Source organism: Rattus norvegicus, chromosome 10 (genome assembly GCF_021556685.1).
Source record: "Rattus norvegicus strain SHRSP/BbbUtx chromosome 10, alternate assembly SHRSP_T2T, whole genome shotgun sequence".
Lineage (NCBI taxonomy): Eukaryota > Metazoa > Chordata > Mammalia > Rodentia > Muridae > Rattus > Rattus norvegicus.
In genome coordinates this window covers 97,215,890-97,239,761 of record NC_141543.1, presented here as the reverse complement: position 1 = coordinate 97,239,761, position 23,872 = coordinate 97,215,890, and the positions used below count along the sequence as shown (strand labels likewise).

At 52.5% G+C, this 23,872-nt stretch overlaps 1 protein-coding gene across 2 annotated transcripts; it reads right to left on the bottom strand.

Annotated features, from left to right (window-relative positions):
- Positions 1 to 103: 103 nt before the first annotated feature.
- On the bottom strand, positions 104 to 20,297 carry Ace (angiotensin I converting enzyme). Of its 2 annotated transcripts, none has more exons than XM_087569683.1 (25): positions 19,685 to 19,939; positions 19,206 to 19,373; positions 18,508 to 18,601; positions 17,627 to 17,770; positions 16,890 to 17,081; positions 16,246 to 16,343; positions 15,763 to 15,935; positions 15,204 to 15,427; positions 14,766 to 14,910; positions 14,406 to 14,504; positions 14,075 to 14,197; positions 13,457 to 13,668; positions 12,682 to 12,818; positions 11,552 to 11,710; positions 11,224 to 11,311; positions 9,003 to 9,146; positions 8,644 to 8,835; positions 6,933 to 7,030; positions 6,583 to 6,755; positions 4,035 to 4,258; positions 3,578 to 3,722; positions 3,217 to 3,315; positions 1,224 to 1,346; positions 742 to 929; positions 104 to 556 (listed from the first exon to the last, which is right to left on the bottom strand). In XM_087569683.1, exons 3-25 carry the CDS (start codon positions 18,578 to 18,580, stop codon positions 324 to 326), a joined length of 3,486 nt encoding a protein of 1,161 aa, XP_087425809.1. In that variant the 5' UTR covers positions 18,581 to 18,601; positions 19,206 to 19,373; positions 19,685 to 19,939; the 3' UTR covers positions 104 to 323.
- Between the last annotated feature and the right edge of the window lie 3,575 nt (positions 20,298 to 23,872).

Below are 23,872 nucleotides of genomic sequence, written 5' to 3'. Positions count from 1 at the left end.
AAAGACTGAGAAGGTAATCAGGTAAGGGTCCTGCTGGACTGTTAGACAGAAAGGCAAGCAGCCGGTCCTGTCCCTGGCTTCCCACAAGGGACACAGACTCAGGTGTTGGGGAGGACCTTTAATTGTATTCACAGAGACCGGGCAGGGAATTCCAGGTTAGATGCTGGGTATCTAGAGAATGGGGGCTGGGCTGGGGGGCAGAGTGGATGGGAACAGCAAAGGAAGAAGGCCCAGCTTGGGTATGTTCCACTCAAACACCATGTCCCCCATCTAATTTTTTTTTAATGGGACACTCCTCTGTTGGCCTTGACGGCAGGGTCACCTCAGGAGTGTCTGAGCTCCACCTCGGACCCAAACTGGGGCCCACGGTGGGGCCGGCGGAGGCTGTGATGGTTATGGATGTTGTAGAGTCGGTGGGCGAGACCCACGGTGGCCACCAGCAGGGCGACGCCTAGGAAGAGCAGCACCCACTGGCCCACACGGGCCTGCTGTGGTTCCAGGTACATACCCAGGAAGTTGACGCGACTGGACTCTGGGAGGGAGCCTTCTGCACGAGCTGAGCGAGGAAGCAAGGAGACAGGGTGGTGGGCAGGGCGACAGGTGGGCTGGGGTCTTGTGTTCTCTCGTCCCTGTTCTTGCTCTGAGATCAGACTGGAGTCTGTCTGGACTGGGAATGGGGCTCAGCCCTATATGAGCTCTGGGAGCTGGGCCTGGGATTGGAGGCGGGGTGGGTGGTAGTACCCGTGTTTGGTGTCCAGGTGTACTCCGGCCAGCCCAGTGTCTCTCCATGTCTCCTGTTCTCTGTGACGAGCCATTCAGTCAGTGGCTTGAAGTAATTCATAATGGCAGAGGCTGACATGTTAGGTTGGCCTGTGATTATCTTCATGGCTTCTGGCCACTGCTTACTGTAGCCCAACTTCATGGCATCTCTGGGGGGGAAGCATCAGAGAAAGGGAAACTGAGTAAAGAGGACCTGGATTCTCCTACTTAGCCTGACACACTTTCTCCAAACCCGTTTTCCCAGCCTAGACATCCTTTGAGGGTTGGGAAAACATGGGTAGGTCTGAGGCAGGGGTGGAGAAGGGGAGCCCCAGGGACTGCAGTGACCTCCTGGAGGTAACACGTCAAGGGTGACACAGGCTCCTCCTGGCTGTTCTCAGTGCTCCTGGAATAGCGTTAGTGGTTTCTCAGGGCCAAAGGGTCAGAGGTTCAAGGGCACTCACGCCAGCAGCTTCCCTGCTTCCTTGGATTGGTAGATATCACACTTGTACAGGGGGCCGGTGTGCCCGGCTGCGCGACATAGTGCCTCGTGGAACTGGAACTGGATGATGAAGCTGATAAAGTACCTGGAGTGGAGGGAGGAGGTGACAGGCTGCATGGGGGAAGTGCCTAGACTAGAGGAAAGGTAGAATGGGGGTGGTGATGGAGGGGCTTGTTCATGCCAAGAAGACCCAGCCCCTCTGACAGTCCCAGGAGACCCTGGATTCAGTCAGGATGTCACCATTGCCTTCTGTGGCATCTGAGCTCTTCCCAGCTATGCCTGCATGGGTGCCACCCACCCACAGGCTGCCTGCAGAACTGCTCCAAGGGGACCCAAAGAGCAGGCACGAGGAGGTTAATGAAAGAGCCCATCAAAGCCTCGGCAGACTAGGGATTGCTGGGTGAGAACCCGTAGACGTGGTAGGGCCTTCTCAGTAGATTAGGCAGCAGGAAATAGTCTTATTTGAAGTAGCAGGAATTTCCTGGTGGGAATCTGCCAGTCAAGCCTGGGCAACCACACCAACTCTGGTTTTAAACGTTCTGAGTAGCGGAACAGGCTCCTTCCTTTGAGTCCTCGGCATATAAGCCGTTTGCTAACTGCTCCCCTGGCATTTCCTCAATGCTCACGCAGGCTGCAGGGCCAGTGGGATGTGTTTTTCTAGACAGCCAAGTCTCCTTTGTTCACACCTGTCTAAATAATTGTGCTAAGCTGGGACACTGTCATAGGGTCCACCTCAAGGCAAGGGTGAGTGCTGGGACCTTAGGAAATCTGGTAAGTGGTGGTGGCCTCACCGGAGACCGGTCCCTAAAGGTCCTCACTAGGGCACGTCTAGGTCAAGGCTGATGGGTCCCAGCAACCTTGGAGAGTAAGTGCTACCTTTCTTCCCAGGTCCCAGACTTATCCATCCTACTATGCACTCATTTTAGTCCCTATCAGGGCCTGCCTCCCCTTGGCTTCCAGAGATTACTAAAGGCTGTAAGACGCTTAGCCTTCTTGAGAGGTCTTCTCTGTCCTCCGTGCCTTGCTCCCAGGTAACCTGGGTACCAGGGACTCTATCCTGAGATCTGCCTACTCACAACTCTGGGTCCCACACCCATCCTTCCTCACCCTGAGTAAGCGTCCCCCTGCCCCACCCCCCCCCCCTGAGAACATGAGGAAGGGAAGGAACTGCCTTGGCCACCTTATGCTATGGCCTAATGACGCACAGGCCAGTTCGCTGACACAATCCACTTAAGAGAATAATTCACAAAATGGAGGACCACAGCCACCAAGTCCCCAGCATGGTCTGCTCAGAGAGGTGGCTGAGTCATCAGCCCTTGTGTTGAGATCAAGGTTAGACTGGGGAGACCCGTAAACTGTCGCTAACCACCCAGCCTCCTACGTAAGCAAGGCCTTCCGTCCTGGATTGCAGTCTACGGGATATTTCAGATGTAACTCACTATGTATTGCAGGAAGTTTGTTCAATTACAGCAGAGGGCACACAAAGGGATCTTGTCTCAAAACTAATCAATCAACAGGGCCCAAGTCGGTATCCAGCCATGTGGCAACTGCCCTGTCACTGGTTGGTGCAGTGGTCAGGCTAGGTTAAGATAGGAGGACTGCTGTAAATTGAAGGTCTGCCTGGCGTGAACTACATACATAGCTCATTCCAGGCCAGCTTGGGCTACAAACTAAAACCTGTTTTGAGACAGAAATCCCATCTAGACCAGTGGCCAATCTTCTGGTGAGGTTTCTGGTTTTAACTGTTTAGTTGACATGAAAACTCGGGTTACCCCAGGAATATTTAAAGAAACAGCCTTGGTAGTGGGTGAGTGGATCCAGGCACCATGTGTCATGAGCCAGTTCCTGCAGGTCTGATGGGGCAGCTCCAGCATGGAGTTGTCCAGTTATGAAAGTTCCAACATGGACCCGAGGAGACCACCCTTCACAGCGCCCTCTTCTCCCTTCAGTCTTACCTGATGTATGGCACATTCGCAGGAACGTGGAACTTGGACCCTGGGTCAAAGTCACCTTGGGATCTAGGCACTGGAGGGCAGAGACCCTGGTACTTCAGTCTGTTAAGGAGGAAGATGAGGGTGAGTTTAGGGAGAACCAAGTTGAGAGGTGGTGGCGTTGTTTTACTTGAAGAACGGTCCCGCCAATAAAATGTCCTCTACTCCTACATGCTGTGCTCCTGTGAACACCCACCTCAGGGGACCCCTCTCACTAGTGTGTGTCCACACATACACCTCACTGGCTCATCTGTAGACACTCAAAGAGCATGAAGACAATTCAGATATCCCTTCTAATCCACACCCCATCAGAGTGTTCTAGAACCTGAGACTCCACCACTCCTGGTTGTAGTTCTCCTTGGTGATGCTTCCGTCAAAGACCCTCCAGCGCCACTGGTCAATGAGGTAGCTGAAGGGGATGAAGGCGATCTTGTCAAGGGCCATCTTCATTAGAAAGTTGATGTCATGCTCTGTCGAGGGAAAGACAGAAAGAACGTGACCTCAGGTTCACGTCTGCCTCTTACTGGGGGACTATCAATCAGCTCAGGTCCAGTTGGGGGAAGGGGGTGAAGGTGCTGAATCTTTCACCCTTCTTAGGATGACCTGTGTGATTTCCTCTCAGGCTCATTCTGCTGGGCCCTCTTCCCTTCCTAATGGTCTATCTCAGATCTTCATGTGGGGGGGGCGCAAGGGGGTCTACAAACTCTTCCTCTTTCCCACCTCCGAAGGATGTTACCCCATCTGGATTCCCATCCTGGCCAACCAGGTCTCTGTCCTCTCACCGTAGCCACTGCCCTCACTGCTGAGCAGGTTGAGACTGTGTAGATGCTTGGGTGTAGACACAGACAGAGCCAAAACATCTCCAATAGCCTCATGAAAACCGGGGTTGGCGCCCTCCCGAAAGGTCACAGGCAAGTCTTTGTACTGCATGAAATACTGGATGTGGCCCATTTCGTGGTGGGCTATCACCAATTCCTCCATGTTCACAGAGGTACATTGCTTGATCCTAGGAACAGGGATTGGGGAAAGGGGTGTTAGAATAGCAGAGGCGCAAAGGGACCACGGTGCATGCATTATAGGAAGCAGACATGCTCCCCGTTTATGCAAGGAGCGTGAGGTAGCCTGAGGCCCAGAAGTTTCTAAAGGTCATTGTAGCCATCCCTCTGTCCCTTGTCTCCCTGAGTAGCTCCAATCCACCCTGTCTATTGCTTTTTGACCCACTCTATGGGCCAAAGACATGAATTCCGTACATTGTAGAATGTATGAACAATGTTTTTCCACGGACTTTATCTTCCTGGGATGGGGCTTCCGGGGGAACATAAGGGCTGTGGCACTCTGCATCTCATTTAATTCAGGACTACTGAGTAGATTCGCTTGAAGAATGCTTATGGCCAGGGCTGAATGGCAGTTGCAGAACTGTCCAAGGCAGAAGGCTCTGCCTCCCTGTGTTGATCTCTCTCTTCTACAAGCCACTTCCATTGAGAGGCACGTCTGCCTGGGATCTAAGTGGAGTTTCTCAGTGCAAGCTCACCTCAGAGTTCTTTCTTTCTTTTTTCTTTCTTTTTTTTTTAAGATTTATTTATTATATATAAGTACACAGTAGCTGTCTTCAGACACACCAGAAGAGGGCATCAGATCCCATTATAGATGGTTGTGAGCCACCATGTGGTTGCTGGGATTTGAACTCAGGACCTCTGGAAGAGCAGTCAGTGCTCTTAACCACTGAGCCACTTCTCCAGCCCCTCAGAGTTCTTTCTTATGGGGAGAGGGAGGAGGAGCTTCCCAACATCCTTGACCCACTGAGGGTGGAGTGTACCTACCTTCGTCTCTGACTCCCCATAGAGAAGAATTCCCACAGGAATTCTCATACTTGCCCCTACTCCACGCTTTCTGATCCCCTTGTCAATGTACCTGGGACCTTAAAGCTCCAAGCCCTAATGCCTTCGGAGGGAGGGTCCAAGGCCAGGCAGCACTCCCCAACCCCACGAACCCCACTTTGTATCCACTTGTCTTATATGCGTACTTCTTCTCTGCCTCAACCCGTAGTCTTCCCCTGTTCCTTTGAATCTGAGTTGTCCTTGGGGGGCTTTCTGTAGCCAGTAGAGTGTGGTAGACGTGTAAGGTTAAAGACAAAGATACCTGTGATCCCAGAACTTGGGAGCCTCAGGCAGGAGGATCCTGAGTCAGTGTCAGCCTAGGTTATATAGTGAGACTCTGTCTAAACAGGATGCTGGAGGTAGGAGACACCCACGGCAGACAGGACTCTGTGCCAATTTTAAATTTAGCCACCGAAAAACCTGGCTGCTTCGGCTTTAATACATCTGCCCGATCAACCCCCAAGCTGCTCCAGCCACATTAGCCAGACACCCTAACCAGGTCACCTTGAACGTTCCAACCTAGGCACTACATGTGGGAGGAACCTGAAAAACCCAGCCAAGAGTCAATACTAGACTCTGGTCAAATGGCCCAAGATGAGCTGTTAAAATGACCCCAGCTGTGTCTAGGGTCAGCATTCACAAAGCTCTAGGAGCCACTTCCCCCAGTGCCAATTAAAGTTTTAAGAGTTTATCTACTTATGCGTGTGTATGCCTGCCATGGTATGTCTGTGGTCATCAAAGGACAGCATTTTTGAAACTTCCATTCTCTCCCTCCACCATGGGGATTTGGAGGATTAGACTCAGGTCCTCAGAGGCGAGAGCAAGCACCTGCATTTCCTGAGACAACTTGCTGGTCCAATTAATTAAGTTTTTAAATACTCTGAGATGTCTGTGGAGTAAGGACACTTTCACCGCGCACTGCTTGAACTCTGATCCCCTCCTGCAGTGAACGCCTCTCACACAGCACATGGATCTTTGAGGATCAGCTGGCCATTTTATGCCGCTAGATTTTGTGGGCAGTCTGTTAGACAGCTGCAGGTAATTAATCCCGTCTTTCTAAGGACAATGCCTTGTTTGTCATTGGCAAGAGTGGGTTCAGTGTCAGGCACTCAAGCGCTAGTGTGCCTCCCTGTGTACCAACAATATAACTACATACAGGAAGGGCCAGCAATATGTAAAGGAGGTTTTGCAGCATACACCGAGCTTACATCATGTCCGTGGCCTTAAGCATCCAAGCGACCACTGACAGAGCTGGCCAGAATTTCTGACTCTCATTTCTTACCTGATTCACATGACTGGAACTGGACCCAACTCCTTGACTTGGGATTCTTAACTTCATCCCAAACTGCCACCCCCCACCATCTACCTTGTTCACTCCAGTTGAGGGGATAGCCATAGAGCCATACCCTTTCCCCTGGCTTAGGATAAGGGTCCTAGTTCCAGCCAGCCAGACCTGAAGTCCTTGCCGTTGTAGAAGTCCCAGGCTGAGGCATGGCACACCACCTCCCTCCCATCGGTTGGCTTCTCTAACATTGACTTGTTCCAGAACTCAGGGGGCACAGGTAACAGCCCCAGGGAGGTAAAAAAATTGTCAGCTTCCTTAAATATCCTTCTGGGTGTCCATCCCTGCAAGCAGAGAGAGTTCTTGGCAAACCGGGGTCTCTGATTGACAGATACAATTGTGACAGGAGAGAGGATGTGAGAGAGCTATACTAGAGGGAGAGAGTATCTGCCCTCCCACCTGGGCCTGCCTTCCCTTGTTCCCTCAGGAGGTCCACAGAGGGCAGTTTTAGCTTTACTGACCTGCTTTATCATGGCCTCCGTGGCATCTATACTGGGGGCGGAAGGGAAGGGTGCCACCAAGTCATAGATGTTGGACCAAGTCTGTGCCCACATGTTCCCTGGAGGCGAGTGGGAAAGAGACGGTAGAGAGGAAATGTTATTGTTGAGGCTCGGAGAGATCCTGCAGGAAGAGGGGCCAGATCCCAATCCTGCCAATCAAGTTCATATCGCTTGAGCACCAACTGTTTGCAGACTGTGCTGGTATTTGATGTGCATGTTTTCTACCAGCAGCCCACAAGGTCACTTCCAATATTGGTTGCAGGTAAAACCCTTGTTAGCCTTCACTACTCATGAGCAGTGAAGGGATCCTCCACAAGGGAAACCTGTAGTCCCCGGAGCACCAGTGCTCATGACTGCCACTTCCAAAGTGCCAACCCAGAGCACATGGCATGTAATAACTTGTAATCCTGTCTGCTCCCTGGTACCGTGTAGCAGGGGACCTTGGGTCTGGAGAGAGTTACATAATCTCAACAGGGGTTCATAACTCCTAAGGGATGAGATTGGTTTTAAATGCCAGCAGGCCACATGCGTGACCAATTATGACCAGCTACCATTACAGTGTCCCCTCTGTATTCTCTGAAATTGTCTTATGTAGGCCATCAGTTACTCTGACAGGACTCAACCATCTCCTCTGGGAACGGCTCATGGCCCAGGGTTCAGTGCCAGTTTAAGAGCCCAGCTCTCCATGATTGGAGAGGAGTGGGTCATTCAGAATGAGTGGGGAGTTCAAACGTCCATAGATTCAGGACCGAGGGAGAGTGGTGGAGAGATGAGAAGAGCATGGGAATGTTGGAGGGGGGAGTATACTAAAGACGTTCTTTTCCTCTCCTCACTGGAGATGAAATTCTCAGCCCAAGCCTGGATCCCTGGCCACCTGGAGTGCTCTGCTTCTCTCCTGGTCTCCACATTCTTGGTCACTGAGTTGATGTTTACCGCAAAGAGAGATGGAGCAGGGCTGGGATCTTGGGATGCAGCAATTCTCCAAGTGACTGAGAATCAGACCCACAGGGGGTGGGGGGTTCTTCCAAATGACCTCTAAATGTGCTCTCTCTGGCTTCACTGTTCACAATAACACCAGGAAAGTGATGACCCAGTGGGGGCAGAACACTGGTGGCCTCTGATTTTCCCTAGTTCTCCTCCTCTCTTACTGTGTTTCTCCTTCATGCATTCAGGGTTATTTTAATATTTAAAGCCCCAGAAGGCTCTTTGTTGTCACATTTTGACCCAGACCTTTCACCCCATACCAAAACCTGATATCTTTCAAGGCTCCTATGAAACCTCCCCAAGCCCCAGTCCAAGACTCCCGGATCTTGTTATCGCAGGGCATGATGGGTAATATGGTCTTTACCTTAAACGATGGTAAAAGGCTTATACAACATAATTCTGTGGAGGGCACGGCACCGGGAAAGCTGGGGAGAGTGGCTCGGTGTTAAAGCAATTGCTTGCCACATATAAGGCCATGGGTTCAATCCTCAGCACCACAAACAACATATGTAACATGAAAGATGGATGAGAAGATATCCTGACCCCTCTCCACTCCAGCCTTGGCCATGATCCTTCAGAGCTTCAAGTTCTGTCACTATTCTGGCTTGATCTCTGCCCTGTGGCCAGCACTATCTTGTTCCTTTATCATCCATTGTCCACCCTCTTGAAGCTGGACCGATGTCCTTACCTAGCAGGTGGGCAGGAATGGGACCATCCAGGTTGATGTACTCAGACCCATAATGGCGGTGCAGGGAGCGGCGCACATAGGCATGCAGGTTCAGGTAGAGCGGCTGCAGCTCCTGGTATAGTTTTTCCAGGTCTTGCTCCAAGTCATCGGACTCATATGAGGATCTCCAGGAATCCCCTGCATCAGAGTAGCCTGCACAGGAGACACAGCCAAGCTCTCCCAACAACCGTCACTCACCCAATATATCCCTGACACCTCTAGGTCCCTACTTGTCCCTAGCCTGAGGATCCCAGAGGACTTCTGAGGAGTTTGAGGTGCTGGGGAGCAGCCAGCCAGAGGTACCAGCACTGGTAACTCACCGTTGAGCTTGGCGATCTTGTTGGAGAAGTCCACGTACTTTGGGAAAAAGGGAAGGATGGCTCTCCCCACCTTGTCTCGCCAGCTCTTCCACACCCAAAGCAATTCTTCGTATTTCCGGGACGTGGCCATTATATTTGTCAGATCTGGAAGAAAGGGGTCGGAAGGTTTGAGCCTCAGTTCTTGGCTCACTGCTCAACTGTTTACAAGGGAACTCTGTCCTAGGATTCCAGAGTTGGTAGAGAACTTGGAAAAGGCGAGAGGGGAGAGATGGGAGTCAGTGGCCTTGATGAGCTCCTAGGGCTCCCACCAGAGGTGACATGCTGTACATACACAACCTCAGACACTTCAAAAGGGCTAGCCTTGTTCTTCTTTTATGAGTGTCTTAATGGCACACTTATGTATACATGTGGGACGTGGCCGGGCCAGGGCAGAATCAAAACGTTCTCTCATGAATTCCCCTTCCCTGGGAGAAACGGTTTGTGGCGTTTCACAGGCCTGAGTTCAAGTTCTCTCTCTTCCCATAGGCCTATCTCTTTTCTTATCTATAAACAAGGAAGTAGCCATAGCCCTCCCAGGGATGTGGGATTGGAACGGGAGAGCCCTGCCCCTGAGGAAGGGGCTGTGCCTTCTCATTGCTCTAGGACACCCCCAGTGTCCTTTGCAAATTGTTGTTGGGCTGAGACTAATAAAACAGTAGCTGTAAGGATTATGTGGGGGCAAGAACTACCTGAGCTGCCCCCAGCAAGGAGGAGACCCTGGGTTTATGTCCTATGAAAGCCACTCTGCCTGAGAAACCTTAGTAAGAACACACAGGTGGCATCCAGCTCTCGGGCTGGGGTGAGGGTCACATAAGACTGCAGGCGTCTATCTTGAAACAGGTGCCTTCCCCTCCTGCCTTGTCCTTGGCCTACATGGAGAAGGCTTTGAAGATCCAATGTGGCCCAAGCCCTCACTGTTGAACTTGTGCTCAGGGTCTCTATACTGGAACATTCTGTGTCATCTATACTTGTCACAGAAAAAGGAACACTTAATTAGCTTTCTTTGAAAAAGATTTGCTTTCAGAATTCCGTGTCTGCTTTCTTATGAGTCACTGGTCTTCCCGGACCTTTTAATTACCATGTCTGTGACCAGATGGCCTAGTCCTAGATCAAAAAACTGTATGGCAGGGATACCAAATGCCATCCAATTTTTTTTTTTAAATATCCATAGTGGGGTTGGGGATTTAGCTCAGTGGTAGAGCGCTTGCCTAGCAAGCACAAGGCCCTGGGTTCAGTCCCCAGCTTCGAAAAAAAGAAAAAAGAAAAAAAAATATCCATAGTAAGAAATATACACCCAGGCATGGACACACATCCCAGGCATTCTTACATGCCCATGTACACCCGTGCATGTGCACAGAAGCACAGACAGGTCTGATCTCCCTCTGTGTGTGTAGCCACACCCACCACCTATAGAGCCAACCCTGCCCTGGGACTCTTTCCTCCTCCTGTTTATTTTCCATTTCCCTTTCTATTTGTTTTGATATGGGAGCTGGGGTGGAGCCTGGAGGAAACACCTTCCAGTAAAAATTCCTTGCAAAGAACGCTTATGACTTTAGCTCACCGACCCTGGAAACAGTGGGCTGCGAGAATCTGTGTGGGTATTGGTGGGGTCAGAGTGAACCTTGGCAAAGGGGACACAGGATGAGGAGAAATAAATATCAGGAGAGAGGGGGTGATGAGCCAGTTCATAACCGGTTTGCTGCGGAAAGGTTCAGTAGCGGAAAGAGTTCAGGAGAGGGAGGGATGATGTGGAACAGTATCAGCTAGGAACAGAAGTTCTAATTTGGTGTTTTCTAGGGCTGTGGGACTCTCGTATGATTCATTCCCTCCGATTTCCTTTTCAGCAATCTCCCTCAGTGAGGGAGAGGTTCTAAGGAAGTCAGCGAAGGTGGAGACTTAAGACTAGAAGGTCTTTTTGGAGTCTGAGCCTCTGAAACATAGGCTGAGTCTACTGCTCCAAGGTGTGTGCAGAAGGAAAAAGAGGGCAGAGGCGTTCCGGGCAGGTGGGACAGCCCTAGAGAAGCAGAGGATTAGAGAAATTTGGATGGGGTTCTGTTTCTTGGTGGCCGCAGAGCAGTTCTACCGGTGGAAACAAGTTCGGGAAACCCTTCCCTTGACAGCATGCTCATCCTACCAGCCAGCCCCCCACCCCATCTCTCTTCCATCCAGGGGGTGCTCTTACCAGGCTCCAGTGACAGACAAGTGCCATTTGTGTAGCAAACATTGGCTACACTGTAAGTCGTCTCCATGTCTAGCAGGATCTGGTTGTACTGTAAGAGGAAGAAAAAGGTAGTGAGAAGCCCACCCCTCTGTTTTGTTCTGGTGCCAGGTACCATGGGTGGGACCCATGGGAGCATGGGCCCCCAAAGTGTTACATTTATGGGAATTACAAAAGACATGAAGACGTGACCCATATTAAGACCTACAAATCAAGAAAGCAACGTGGACCAGACCCAGGATGTGGTTCAGTTCCCAGAGGTCTCCACTCTCTGCTCTGCACGGCCACATACCTCTTCTAACTCGTTGGGAGGCAGCACTGCCCGGTCCACGTTCTGAACCTTCTTTATGATCCGCTTGATGGTAGAGTTCTGGAAGTTGCTCACGTCAAATGTCTTGGCCCAGGTGCCATATTTCAAGGTATGGTTGGACACTTCCTTGTTTTTCTGAAGCTGAGGGCACAAAGGAGGTGGTGTCACAGGCTTAGGGTACGTGGCATGACCTCTGTGTAGGAGGGTCTATAAAGGTGGTAGTGAGGAATGTTGTTTCATTAGGCTGGTATCTTCACCCTGACAAACACCCTCCACTTCAACCGGGACCATCTGCTAATATGTTAGGTGCAGTCTAGCGAGTAGGGAAAGGAGCTTGAGTTAAGTGTCATTAGGATGATGGCGGTGTGCTGTTAGATAGAAGCCCCCCCCCCATCTTTGGAATGGGAAGAATTTCCCTGCTTATGCATAACTGCCAAGGGTTGTGTGCAGGAAGAGGAGTTGAGGTGCCAAGGACACAGGGGTTGCAGCTCATAGTGGGTCTTTTTTTTCATTTCTTTTCTTTTCTTTTCTTTTCTCTTCTTTCCTTTCCTTTTCTTTTCTTTTCTTTTTTTTTTTCCGGAGCTGGGGACCAAACCCAGGGCCTTGCGCTCGCTAGGCAAGCGCTCTACCGCTGAGCTAAATCCCAACCCCTCATAGTGGGTCTTAAGTCAACATGACCACCTGATGGTTGGAGCACATGGCTAGAATTGGCTTTCTGTGGTACAATGTATACTGTCACAAAGGAAGGGCCAAGGCACAGGGAAATGATCCCCCAGTGGTGACAAACAGGCTGTCGATCCTTTAAAGGGTGACACTGAACATCACTTAAAGTCACTTACAACAGGTCACTGAAGTACAAAAGATTACAGTCTGAGAGCGCTAAACTAGAGAGTGGAGACGAACTAGAGAAATTCGCTCAGGTGTGGAGTCTAAGCCCCCTAACTTGGAGATGGAGTATTGTTTTAAATACTCTGTTCGGACTTTTCACCAATTTTGACAGCTTGGTGCTGCGTGTGTGTGGGGTGTCTGTGTGTGTGTGTGTGTGTGTGTGTGTGTGTGTGTGTGTGTGTGTGCACATGCTTCATGTTGGAGTTGGTGGAAGTGGTTCCTACCAGGATCTTGCTGCCCTCTATGGTAATGTTGGTGTTATAATGCCAGTTGGCCTCTGCGTATTCGTTCCACAACACCTTGGCTGTCCGGTCATACTCCTCCACGAACCTGTTAGCCTTGGCTTCATCAGTCTCTAGGTCTGTAGGAGGTGAGGAGGAAAACAGACAGGCCTCGCCTTCCTTACCACAAGGTGTGGTCTTATTGGAATTCCCTCCTGCTGGCCCCTGGCTCCTTGCCCCCTCATGGCCCTGCCCCCTTCCAGGAGTCCCATTTGAGGTCTGGATTGTCTGGCTGATTGTTGATTGGTGAGTTGTCTGGCTTCTGGTTGTTGCCTGGTTTGTGATCCCCTGGTTGGCTGTCACGTGGTCAGCGGCCACCTGACTCAGGACCAGCAGGAGGTGCCCACAGCAGAGCAGCAGAAAGAGGAATCTGGGCAGTCCTGGAGTAGCCCATCCTTGGCCCATGGCCGCAGGAGAGCAGAGCCCTGCAGGCCCCACCACTGGCCAATAAGGGCCGAGCCTGCAGTGTGACCTCATAGAGCAATGTGCCAGGCAGCCTGAGGGGCCCTCAGGCTTGGCCACACCGTCTCTAGGATCCTGGGAGAAAGACAGACCCATCTTTGCAGTAGAGCCCTGATGATGAGCCCAGGGGTGGCTTGGCACTGAAGCAAAAGACACTGGGGCTCAGCTGGCAGCAAACTGACCAGGAAGCTGAGGCTTGGGCCCAGAGGCCAGAGGCCAGGACTTGGTCCCAGCCCACTCTCAATCAGAGCTTTACCAATTCCCTCTGGATAGTTGTCTGGTAACGGTGGACGCCACTGATACTCCGGCCAGCCTAGGACCTCGCCATTCCGCTGATTCTGCTCCTGCAGCCACTGGCTTACTGGTTGGAAGTACTCCATTAGCGCACTGGCATCCAGCGCATCTGAACCCACCAGGTCCTTCAGCACCTCCTGCCAGGGCCTGGAGCAGCCAGCCTGCAGCACCTGTCTGCCAAACAGAGTGACCACTGTGGGCAAGGGGATACAGGGTGGGGCCCACTGCAGTGCCATTGCCCATCTGCCCCTCATTAGCAAAAGAACTCTGGGGTTGGGGGTCTCTGTGAGACTGGTGGGGATATTTCCCTGGCCCATGGGAGCTGAAGGCCTGCTTAATAAATATTTGATATGTGAAAGAGACAGGGGGGGGAGGGGGCTAGAGGGAGGAGGGGAAGGGAGGGAGGGAGGAGGGAGGGAAGAAGGGAGGGTAGAGGAGTAGAGGAGAGGAAAGAGTTACTCCACGAGAGTCTGGCTTTTCAGTGTTCCAACCACATCAGGCAGCTACCTGCAGAAATGTCCCCCACCAGCCTCTTCCCTCAGCTCCCCCCCCCATCTTGTTCTCAATCTCTGTCACGTACTGGAGCTTGGCCCCTGCCTTGGTGGACTGGTAGATGTCACACTGGTGTAGTGGACCCTGGTGGCCTGCCTCCTTGCACAGCGCTTGATGGAACTGGAACTGTAGCACGAAACTCACAAAGTACCTGCGGGCACAGACGGGCGCTAGAAGGGATGTGGGGAGCTAACAAAAGTCCCTTGCTCAGACTCTACCCAGTGTTCTGCAGGTCCTGCTGGACTAAGGGCTATCTGTTGGGAAGAAGGCACACATGGAGCACAGCCCAGGAAGGACCATGTGGACTCAACCCTTGGGTCCGAAGGAGGACAGAGCAGGGGTGGGTATAGCACGGATACCTGATGTATGGTGTCACGCTTGGGATGTGAAACTTGGCCCCAGCGTCAAAATGGGTTTCATTCCGAGCAACTGGTGGGCAGATCCCCTGATACTTGGTTCTGGAAGAAGAGGATGTTTAAATCCTAAGGCCCTAGGCTGTACAGGTTGCCTGAGATTTGCAGAAAAGATAACGGGTTCCACCCCTAGCCCACCCCTTCCCCAGCATCTCTCCCACAGCCTGGAAAATGGAGGGGGAGGGGCTTCCAGAAGGCGAGGTTTCAGCAGGAAGGAAGGAGGGCGGACCTTGTTAGAAAGGAAGGGACAAGACTGATAGAGGCAGGAGGTTCCCTGGGCGAGACTTTTCCTAACCCTCTTCTCACCGAAGATACCACCAGTCGTAGTTGTAGCGAGAGGGTGGGGTACGTCCACTGAAGACCCCCCAGCGCCACTGGTCCACCAGGTAACCAAAGGGCAAGAAGGCAATTTTCTCTAGGGCCATCTTTAGCAAGTAATTGATGTCACTTTCTGTCCAGAAACAGAAAGAAAGAAAAGGGGGAAGGAAAGAGTTCAGCTAGGGCAGAGTGGACCTGGGGGAGGGCCATCTGGCAGGAGGGGCGAGTCTGGGCAGATAGAGGTGAACCTCAAGTTCTAAGCTTAGACAAGGACTCTGGGTGAGTGCTAAGCTCAGGGCTCAGGGTGTGTGTATTTTGGGGACTCAAGTTACAAATAAGGACAAGGTAGAGTGGGAAGCAGCAGAGATCCACTGTGGTAGGAAATTTGAGTGAGCCAAGGTGGATGTCCCCTCCACTCCCCCATACCTATGTCATTGGCAACACGGTCTAGCAGGCCAATTTTGTGCAGATGTGCTGGGGTAGAGACAGAGAGAGCGAGTACATCCCCGATGGCCTCGTGGAAGCCAGGGTTGGCACCTCGACGCAGAGAGACGTGCAGGTCCTTGTACTGGAGATAGTACTGCACGTGGCCCATCTCGTGGTGTACTGTGGACAGCTGGTCCATCGTGACCCGCGTGCACTGCTTAATCCTGGAATGGAGAGGGCCGGGATAAAGGTGGCGTTGAGGGCAGGGGTCAGAGCGCGGGAGAGGCTGGTCATGGAGTAACACCGTGTCAAGGAGGACTCTCTCCTGTGGTGAGAAGTTTTCAGGCGCTAACAACCCTTTGACCCTACCCTGACCTACCACCGCTCAAGCCATTCCAAGGCAACCACCATTCTAACTGGTGGTTCCTCAAAGCTGCAGGGATAGCAAGCGAATGGGATGACAATGCCCTTGGAATAGACCAGTCCCCCGATACAGCGCCAAGTCTGTGTCACAGCCGCCTCCTTAGAGCCCCTGCATAGTCCTCTTCCCAGGTCTGACCTGAAGTCCTTCCTGTTGTAGAAGTCCCACGCAGAGGCATGGCACACCACCTCCCGTCCATCAGCTGGTTTCTCCAGCATCGACTCCGCCCAGAACTCTGGAGGCATGGGGGAGAGCCCCAGCGAGGTAAAGAATTCCTCTGCGACCCGGAACATGTGCGTGGCATTCCAGCCCTGGCCAGCAGGCAGGGGGACGGGTCAGGAGGCAGCCACGTGGAGTCATGCCCTTTGACTGACTGCCTTCAGCTCAGGGCTAGTGATCTCCGCCCAGGACAGCCTCCGGCCCAGGAAAGGTATCTAAGGCTCAGTGGCCCCACTTCCCAAAGCCTAGGGCGCTACTGACCACAGCAGCTCACCCTGCCATGGTGGACAGGGATTCTAGGTCACTGTTGGCTGCTGCAGGAAAGGGAAGGGGCCTCACGGCTGTCCCACGACCCCTCACTCGTCTCATTGTCCTACCTGGGACCTGACTCCCAGAGCTCACCTTCTGTACCATTGTACTGGTGACATCGAGGTTGGGTTTGTCCGGGAAAGGCACTACCATGTCGTAAATGTTCTCCCAGCTCTGCGCCCACATGTCTCCTACATGGAAGAGACAAGTGGAATGGCTTGGCCTCCTGCCCAGCCATTCCTGTTTCCCATAGAAGCTACACTGGGTGGGTGTCAGCACCTGTATACCCTTGGGCCAAAGGACATGTCCCCTGACACTCTGTAGGCTTTACAGGACTGGTTACTGGAGTCTTTTCTGATCACGCCAGGATCCTTCACCAAGGGGCCGTGGGCTTCCAGGCACATAGGCTCATGTCCTCGGATATGGTGTCTGCAAGCTGCCACCAACCCTGCTCCTGCAGCCAAAGTCATTGACTTGACCCCCTAGCCCTGCCCTGTTCTAGTTCTCTGTTGGCTCTAAATTCTTGCACACCCTAAATAGACCTCAGTGCTCCCTTCTATAAAGCATGGTTCCTGGCTGGTGGGGACATCAAGCCATGGGGGGGGGGGCTTCTGCATCAGGAAGCAAGTGTTAGGACATTTGACATGCCTGAGGCACCCTGAGGGTGATCCACCTTCCCTCTTCTAGGCATCCTCCAGCACCCGAGCTGCTCTGGGTATCGAGGTCCAGGTTCTTACCCAGCAGATGAGCGGGAATAGGACCTCTGAGATTGATGTATTTGTCCCCATAGCGGCGGTGCAGTGCGCGACGGACAAAGGCATGGAGGTTCAGGTAGAGGGGCTCGACTTGGTGGTAGAGATGCTCCAAACTCTCTTCAAAGGAGGGGGACTCATACCAGGAGCGCCAGTAGGCTCCTGTGTCTGAGAAGCCTAACAAGGCAGCAGGACGCAGGTCAGGCCCAAAGCTTTGGTTGTCCACATCCTAGCTTTGTCTCTACCATTTCCCTGACTCCAAGCACTGGATGGGGAGATTGTTGCTCAAGGTGGCCTTGAACTCACAATCTTACTGCCTCAGTCTCTTAAGTTCTGGGATTACAGGCTGTATAGCTTAGGCTAGCCTGAAACTCCTCATCCTCCTACCCCAACCTTTCAAATATCGAGATCACAGGTATGGTTCACCATATCAAGGTCTACTCTAGGCTGCAGAAAAACAGGTCCGGGGACACAAAGAGGTAGAGAGGTTTAGGGCCGGGAGCAGATAGTGCCAGGGGCAACAATAAGACAGACAGGACAGCAAGGTCTGTTGGCTGCAGGTTTCATACCATTCCCACTAGCTATGAGATCTTGGAAGCACCAGACTGGCTGTTTTGTCTAGCTCAGGGACTTGGGGCTCGCTGGGAGGGACAGCAGACGAGAATGCCTTGTAAGCTAGGAAAGGTGTCTGGCTGTCGGTGGAGAGAAAGATGCAGACTCACCATCTTGTCTGTAGGCTTCATTACTGAGGGCAGTAAAGTCCTGATAGAGGGGCCTCAGTGGGATACCCACAGCATCATGCCAGCCTTCCCAGGCAAACAGCACCTTGGCATAGTTTCGTGAGGAAGCCAGGATGTTGGTGAGCTCTGAGAGAGGTGAGCAGGGTCAGTTAGGAAACCAGAGGTGTGCACTGGTCTTCATTCCCACCAACTTTCACACCGCAGTTTCCCCAGACCAAGTGCAGCCTATAGGTTAGGGGGGGATGAGGCTATCTATCCAAAGAAAGCACAAGGCAGGACCCTGCTCCCAGGAAAATATCTAAGGCAGTTGACACAGAAAGGACATTTAGAATAGATATAGCCTCCATGGCTCATGGCATAGAATGGCTGACCTTGTGGTGAAGCACCAAAGGAACCAGGACTTGTGGGAGGCTTTTGAAGAAGGTGAAAGGACCCCTAAAAGGAGAGCTAGGTGGCCAGAAGAAGGCTCAGTGGTGGAGGGTGGGCTAGCCCAGTGGTTCTACCTCCTCATGTTGTGGGGACCCCCTCCCCCCAGCCATAAAATCATTTTTTGTCGCTACTTTAAACTGTTATTGTGCTACTGCTGTGAATCACAGTGTCAATATCTGTGTTGTGTAAATATGGTCTTAGGTGACCCCTGTGAAAGGGTAGTTGTGACCCAAAAGGGTCATAACTCATGGGGGAGAACCACTGTGCTAGAGGGTCCCCAAAGTGAGTTTGCCGGGAGAAGCAGGGGTGTGGGGCAGAAGTGTGGGTACAACTGCACATTCCAGCCCCAATGGGGTACCAGTGCCTTTGAATTATTGACAAACATCATCCTGGAGGTGACCCAGAAGGACCAGAAAACCCCAGCAGAGACATACCTGGGTCCAGGGACCAGCAGGTGGCAGTCTTGTTGGGGAAGCAGACCTTGCCGGTGGAGTAGATTCTGCTCATGTTGCTTAGCAGAGAGTTGTACTGCCAAGACAGAGTAGAGGAAACATGAGTGACCAAATATTAGCCCGGAGTTAATCTTCCCACCCCCCTTGGCTGGGAGAGAAAGTGGCTTGGAGAAAGGATGTGACTCAGACAAGGCCACCCAGGTTATACTGCTGATGCCCCTTCCAGTGCAAGCCTGTCCCCAGCTCACAGCAGGCACCAACCCCTGCTATCCTCTGGCCTCGGCGCTGTCTGTCTTCCCAACCATTTGAATGGAGAGAGAGAGAGAGAGAGAGAGAGAGAGAGAGAGAGAGAGAGAGAGAGAGAGAGAGAGAGAGAGAATCTCTCTTTGTATGTGCAATGCAATTCTGAGTATGAACTCTGAACTCCAGGGCCTCACACATGCTAGACTACAGTCTGATAATCCAGCTACACCCCAGCTCCTGTATTTGACCTTCTAACAACCTTCTACACCACAGTAAAAAGTAACTTGTCACATCCTGCGTCTGGAGGGAAAAACCTGTGAACAGCACTCTGTTTTCCCAGATTCCAGATAGCCAAGGTCCCTTCCCATCTGCCTTTTCTTTCCCATCCATAACAGGCACTTGGGGCGCTCGAGTTCTGCCTCCACCCTCAGACCTACCTGCAGCCGCTGGGTCAGGGGCAGGTTGGCAGGTCCTAGGGTCTGTACGGATCCGATGATCCTTCGCAGCTTTTGGTCAGTGAAGTTCTGCCAGATGGACTCATACAGCTCCTTGGCCTTCTTGCCCCAGACCTCTGCAAACTCCTGGTTGATCAGGGCCGCTTCCTCCTGTGGTCACCAGGAGGGTGGAAAGAGTAGTCCAGTTCAGGAAGAGGCCATGTAGAAGAGTACCGAGAGAGCGGACGTAGGCTAAGGGCTGCCAGACCCCTTCTTCCCTCAGAGATGCTGTCCTGGAGATGAACTTGCACCCCCTCCTCCTGAGCCCTCTGGTTAGAAAGTGTGGGAATCTGATTTAAGGGAACAGTGAGGGAGAAAACTGGGGCCAGAGTAGGGGGACAGTGAGTGGAGGGCCTGGAAAAGAGCTCAACAGGAGCCCAGGCAGCTGCCAAAGGCAAGGGCTCTGGAGCCAAGCCGAGTACCCTGTATGCAGATAGTCGTTGCCCAAGTCCTTGATGCCACTCAAGGAGGATTTTGGCCTCGGAGGAGCCAGCTTCATCCACACCATTCCTGTGTTGGCATGGATCACGTGCCCAGCCCGTACAGGAGCATCATCGCCTGTCTGATGCGCAGAGCGGGTGGGAGGGTCTGGCCTACGGCAGGGGTCCCATCAGGGACCTCACTGCTCAGGGCTGAGGCTGGGGGCCCCTGGCGCCTGCTGCCCTCCCCAGGCGACTGTCCGCAGGCCTGTGATTGGCTGCTGCGCCCTGCTGCGCCCCGCCCCCGCCCGGGCCCGGGCACCCACCTGGAGCCGCGCATTCTCCTCCGTGATGTTGGTGTCGTGCGCCCAGCTGGCTGCGGTGCTCTGGAACATCACCACCTCGGCACTCGAGTTATAGCTGTCAGCGAAGAGCTGCGCCCCTGCCTCGTCCGCGGAAAAGTTGCCCGGCTGCAATCCAGGGTCAAGCGCCGGGGCGGGCGACGGCGGCAGCAGCAGCAGCAGCAGCAGCGACAGCATCAAGAGCGGCGGTGACAACGGCCACCGCCCCCGCTGGCCGGACGCGGCCCCCATGGCGCGGTGCGCGCGGTGCGGCGCTGCCCCTTCTCCCGCGCCGCGACCGCCCTGCGGATTATAAAACCCAGTCACCGCCGCCTCCCGACACACCCCCACCTCCCCGCCCCTCCGCGCTTCCTCCTAGCTCCAAAGTCCCCGGCAGCGCGAGCCCCGCTGATTCCCCGCCCGCCCCGGGCAAGGGTAGCCCTGAGGGGCTTGGGAACAGCTTGGGTGGAAGGATGAGGTTAGGTCGAGCTCTCGCTGAGGAAGCTAGAAAGGGGTCCTGCCGGCTGCAAACAGTGCTGCGGCCCAACCGTGCCCTCTGGCCGCCACCACTTATTCTCAGGCCACAGAGCCCAGGAGGTTTGGCATAACCCTCCAAGCCTTTCCGGGCTCTTGAGTGACAAGGGGGCGGGGGTGGCTGGCTGGTGCCACCAGGATGGACTTAAGGTTGCCAGGTTATGGAGGGAAGGGTCGCCTGCGTGGGTGCAGGAAGCTTAGGTGTCCTGACAGGCGCCTTGGCTAGGTACTGCAGATGCCAGCGGCCAGTTCACCTTGGGCGTGGGTTGTTGGGATGCCTCGAAATAGGGTCTATTCTGCTCTACGAGGGGGGAGCCATAGAATAGGCCACGAACACTGGCACATCTGCCCTACTCTTTGGGTACACAGGTGACAGTCGGTTGTTCAGCTCGCAAGAACCATCATGCGTTGTCCCAACAGAGCCCTAGAACCTCGCAGTTGCAAGCTTTGAGAGCTAGAACATGCCTCAGAGACTACAGCAACCCCCCTGCTTTTTAAAAATGGAGAAATTACCCCTGAGACAGATCGGCTTCAAGTCACCTCAGGTCTCCACACTCCCAGTCATTTCCTCGTCTCCTCCACCTGTCCCTCAAAGTGACAAGCCTGGGGGAGGTAGGATCGTGTCCTCTTGAGGCACCAGGAGGCTGTGGAGGCTAACTTCTTAGCACCAGGACCGTGCCCCCAAAGAGGTGTGGGGACCCTTGTCCTTGGCAGATGTGGTGACAGAGTTCATACAGGAGGTTATGTGATCTGGAGACTCAGAGAGATTGTGCTGGCCTGGGTGACATGTCCCAGAGAAGAGGTCCTAGGGGGCTGGTGGAGGTAGAGAGAGGAGGAAGGTGGCTAGCACAGGGCCACCTGGTGAGAGCTTAGGTGCACCATTGCTTGGGCTCCCAGAATTTGAGGGTTGTGGGTTACGTGTGTATTTTCCCATCCGCGAGCTGTTGTGTTTGTGGAGGAAGCAGGCTGTGCTGGTGGAGGTGTAAGAGGGGATTCTGAAGGTGGTACCTATGAAGTTCACAAGGAGGATCCCAAGGAGGAGGGTAGATAGGCAGGGGTAAGCAAGGAGGCTTAGCTCGTATCGATGAGCTCGTCTGGTGTTTTTTCTTTTTTTCTTTTTCTGTCAGAAACAGAACTGAAAGCAAGGAGAGAGGATGACAGGGTGGAGCTGGAGGCCAAACTTGTCTCTGAAGAGCTCTGGGGTACCCATCCAGAACAGTGGAAGAGCAGGCAGTACTTTTTCTACTGGCTCATTCTCAGGCCTGGCTGTGTGGCAATGTGACATTGTCTATACTCTTGGGTTAGGGACTAAGTTCAGGAACGAACAGCTCTGCCTTACAGAAAAACAATGAAACCAAAGGCTAACTACTGTGATAAAACAATCCAGCCTTGCTTACTGATAGCCTGGGTACTCAGAGTCATCACCCTCCTCCTCCCTCAAGGTGACAAGGTATTGTAAGAGCTTGTTGGAACACCCAGCTTTCCTCTATGCCATACTTTGCGGAGGAGGGGCCGTTAGAGACCCGGGTCAGTCTGCTGGCTTTCCCGGAGCTTAGCATGTACAAAGAACGGAGCACAGAGATGAGTGGCTGGCCTTCCTGCTCGCACTCCTGACGGGAAGCCCCCCGGTCCCTGCAAGAGTGTTCTATGAAGAACCGAACCCCACCAACTTGGAACTGACTGTAATACAGACATCGCCACCCTGAATATCCTGATAAGTCAGAGTTAAAAATAACTTTCTTATTTTTAGGGCCCCGCTCATGAGGGAGAGGGAGCATAAGAAAAATACACCTTACATCTGTATTGCAGGCTGGATGTTTCTATACCCTAGTGTGTGAGTGGTATAATTTGACGTTTAGATATCCCCAGGAGGGAGGGAAGTGGTTAGGTTCTCTCTCCACTGTCGGCTCCCTCCCCAGCTCTCAATCCTGCAGGAAGATCTAATTAGGGCACGGTAGGTGAAGAGCCGGCCCACCTGTTGCAGATGGGGCCTGATTGTCCAGCCAGTCTCTCACCCTTTGAATCCTTTTCCAGTTGCTCTTAATCACAGACCCGAGGGAAAACAGTCCCGAAAAATATGGTCAACACCAAGCATTGGTGGGGTCACTCGTGGAAATCTTACCCTTGGGAAACCAAGGCAGGAGGACCAAAAGTTGGAAGTCAGTCAGCCTGGGCTACATGAGTTCCAGGTCCATCCTGGCCTATATAGGGAGACCCTTCCTCAAACAAACAAAAAAGCCAAAAAACACAATACAAGCGTGACGGACATGGAACTGGAGAGATGGCTTGGTGATTGAGAACACTCGCTACTCTTTCAGAGGACCTGAGTTCCTAGCACCCACATTGGCCTGTAACTCTGTCTTGGGGGGGGTCTGATGCCCTCTTCTGGCCTCTGTAGGCACTGCATGCATTTGGGACACAGCCACAAACATTCATACACACTAAAAATAGAACTGGGAGCTCAGAAAGAAAGTCATATTTATTTCTATTGCCTTTCGTTGTCAGTATGCCATGTAACCTGACAAGCTATTTTAATAAAATGCCATTCGAAGGAGGTGCAGGTCGATATTGCCAACTAACCCCGGTTATCAGTTGCTCCTTGTAAACAAGTATTATAGATTATATCATTTTACAACACTGTATTTATCGTATGGTTAGCCTTTGGTTTCGCAATAAAGCGCAGCTTCAACTAACAGCAATTCTGCTCCCTCTGTGCCCTGACCGCTAGGATAATAGGTGTGTACTAATACACCCATCTGTTCCATTGATTTGCATGTGGTACGTGTAAATGTGCCCGTTAGTGTGTGTGCCATAGGTATAGCAGTCTGTGGTCAATGGCTAGTGTGTCTCTCAATTGCTCTCTACCTTGTGTTTTGAGACGGGATCTCTCACTGAGCCTAGTACTCACTGATTTGGCTAGACTAGCTGGCCAGCAAGCCCCGGGGATCTTCTTGTCTCTGCCTCCCCCAGTCCCTCAACTGAGTTGTGTTTTTATTTTATTTGTCTTTTGCTTTCTTTGAGACAGGGTTTCTCTGTGTAGCCCTAGCTGTCTTGGAACTCACTCTGTAGACCAGGCTGACTTCAAACTCAGAGATCCGCCTGTCTCTGCCTCCCAAGTGCTGGGACTAAAGGTGTGAGCCACCACTGCCTAGCTTCTTAACTGAGTTTTTGAGAAGTAGGACAGGATAATTAAATGGAAGGAAAAGGACATTCTTTCTCCTGAGACAGATAGATTGTGTGCATGTAGCCAGCCTGGACCACACAGTGAACAGTAAAGGTAGATGCACAAATGTTAGTAGGAAATGATGAAACTAGA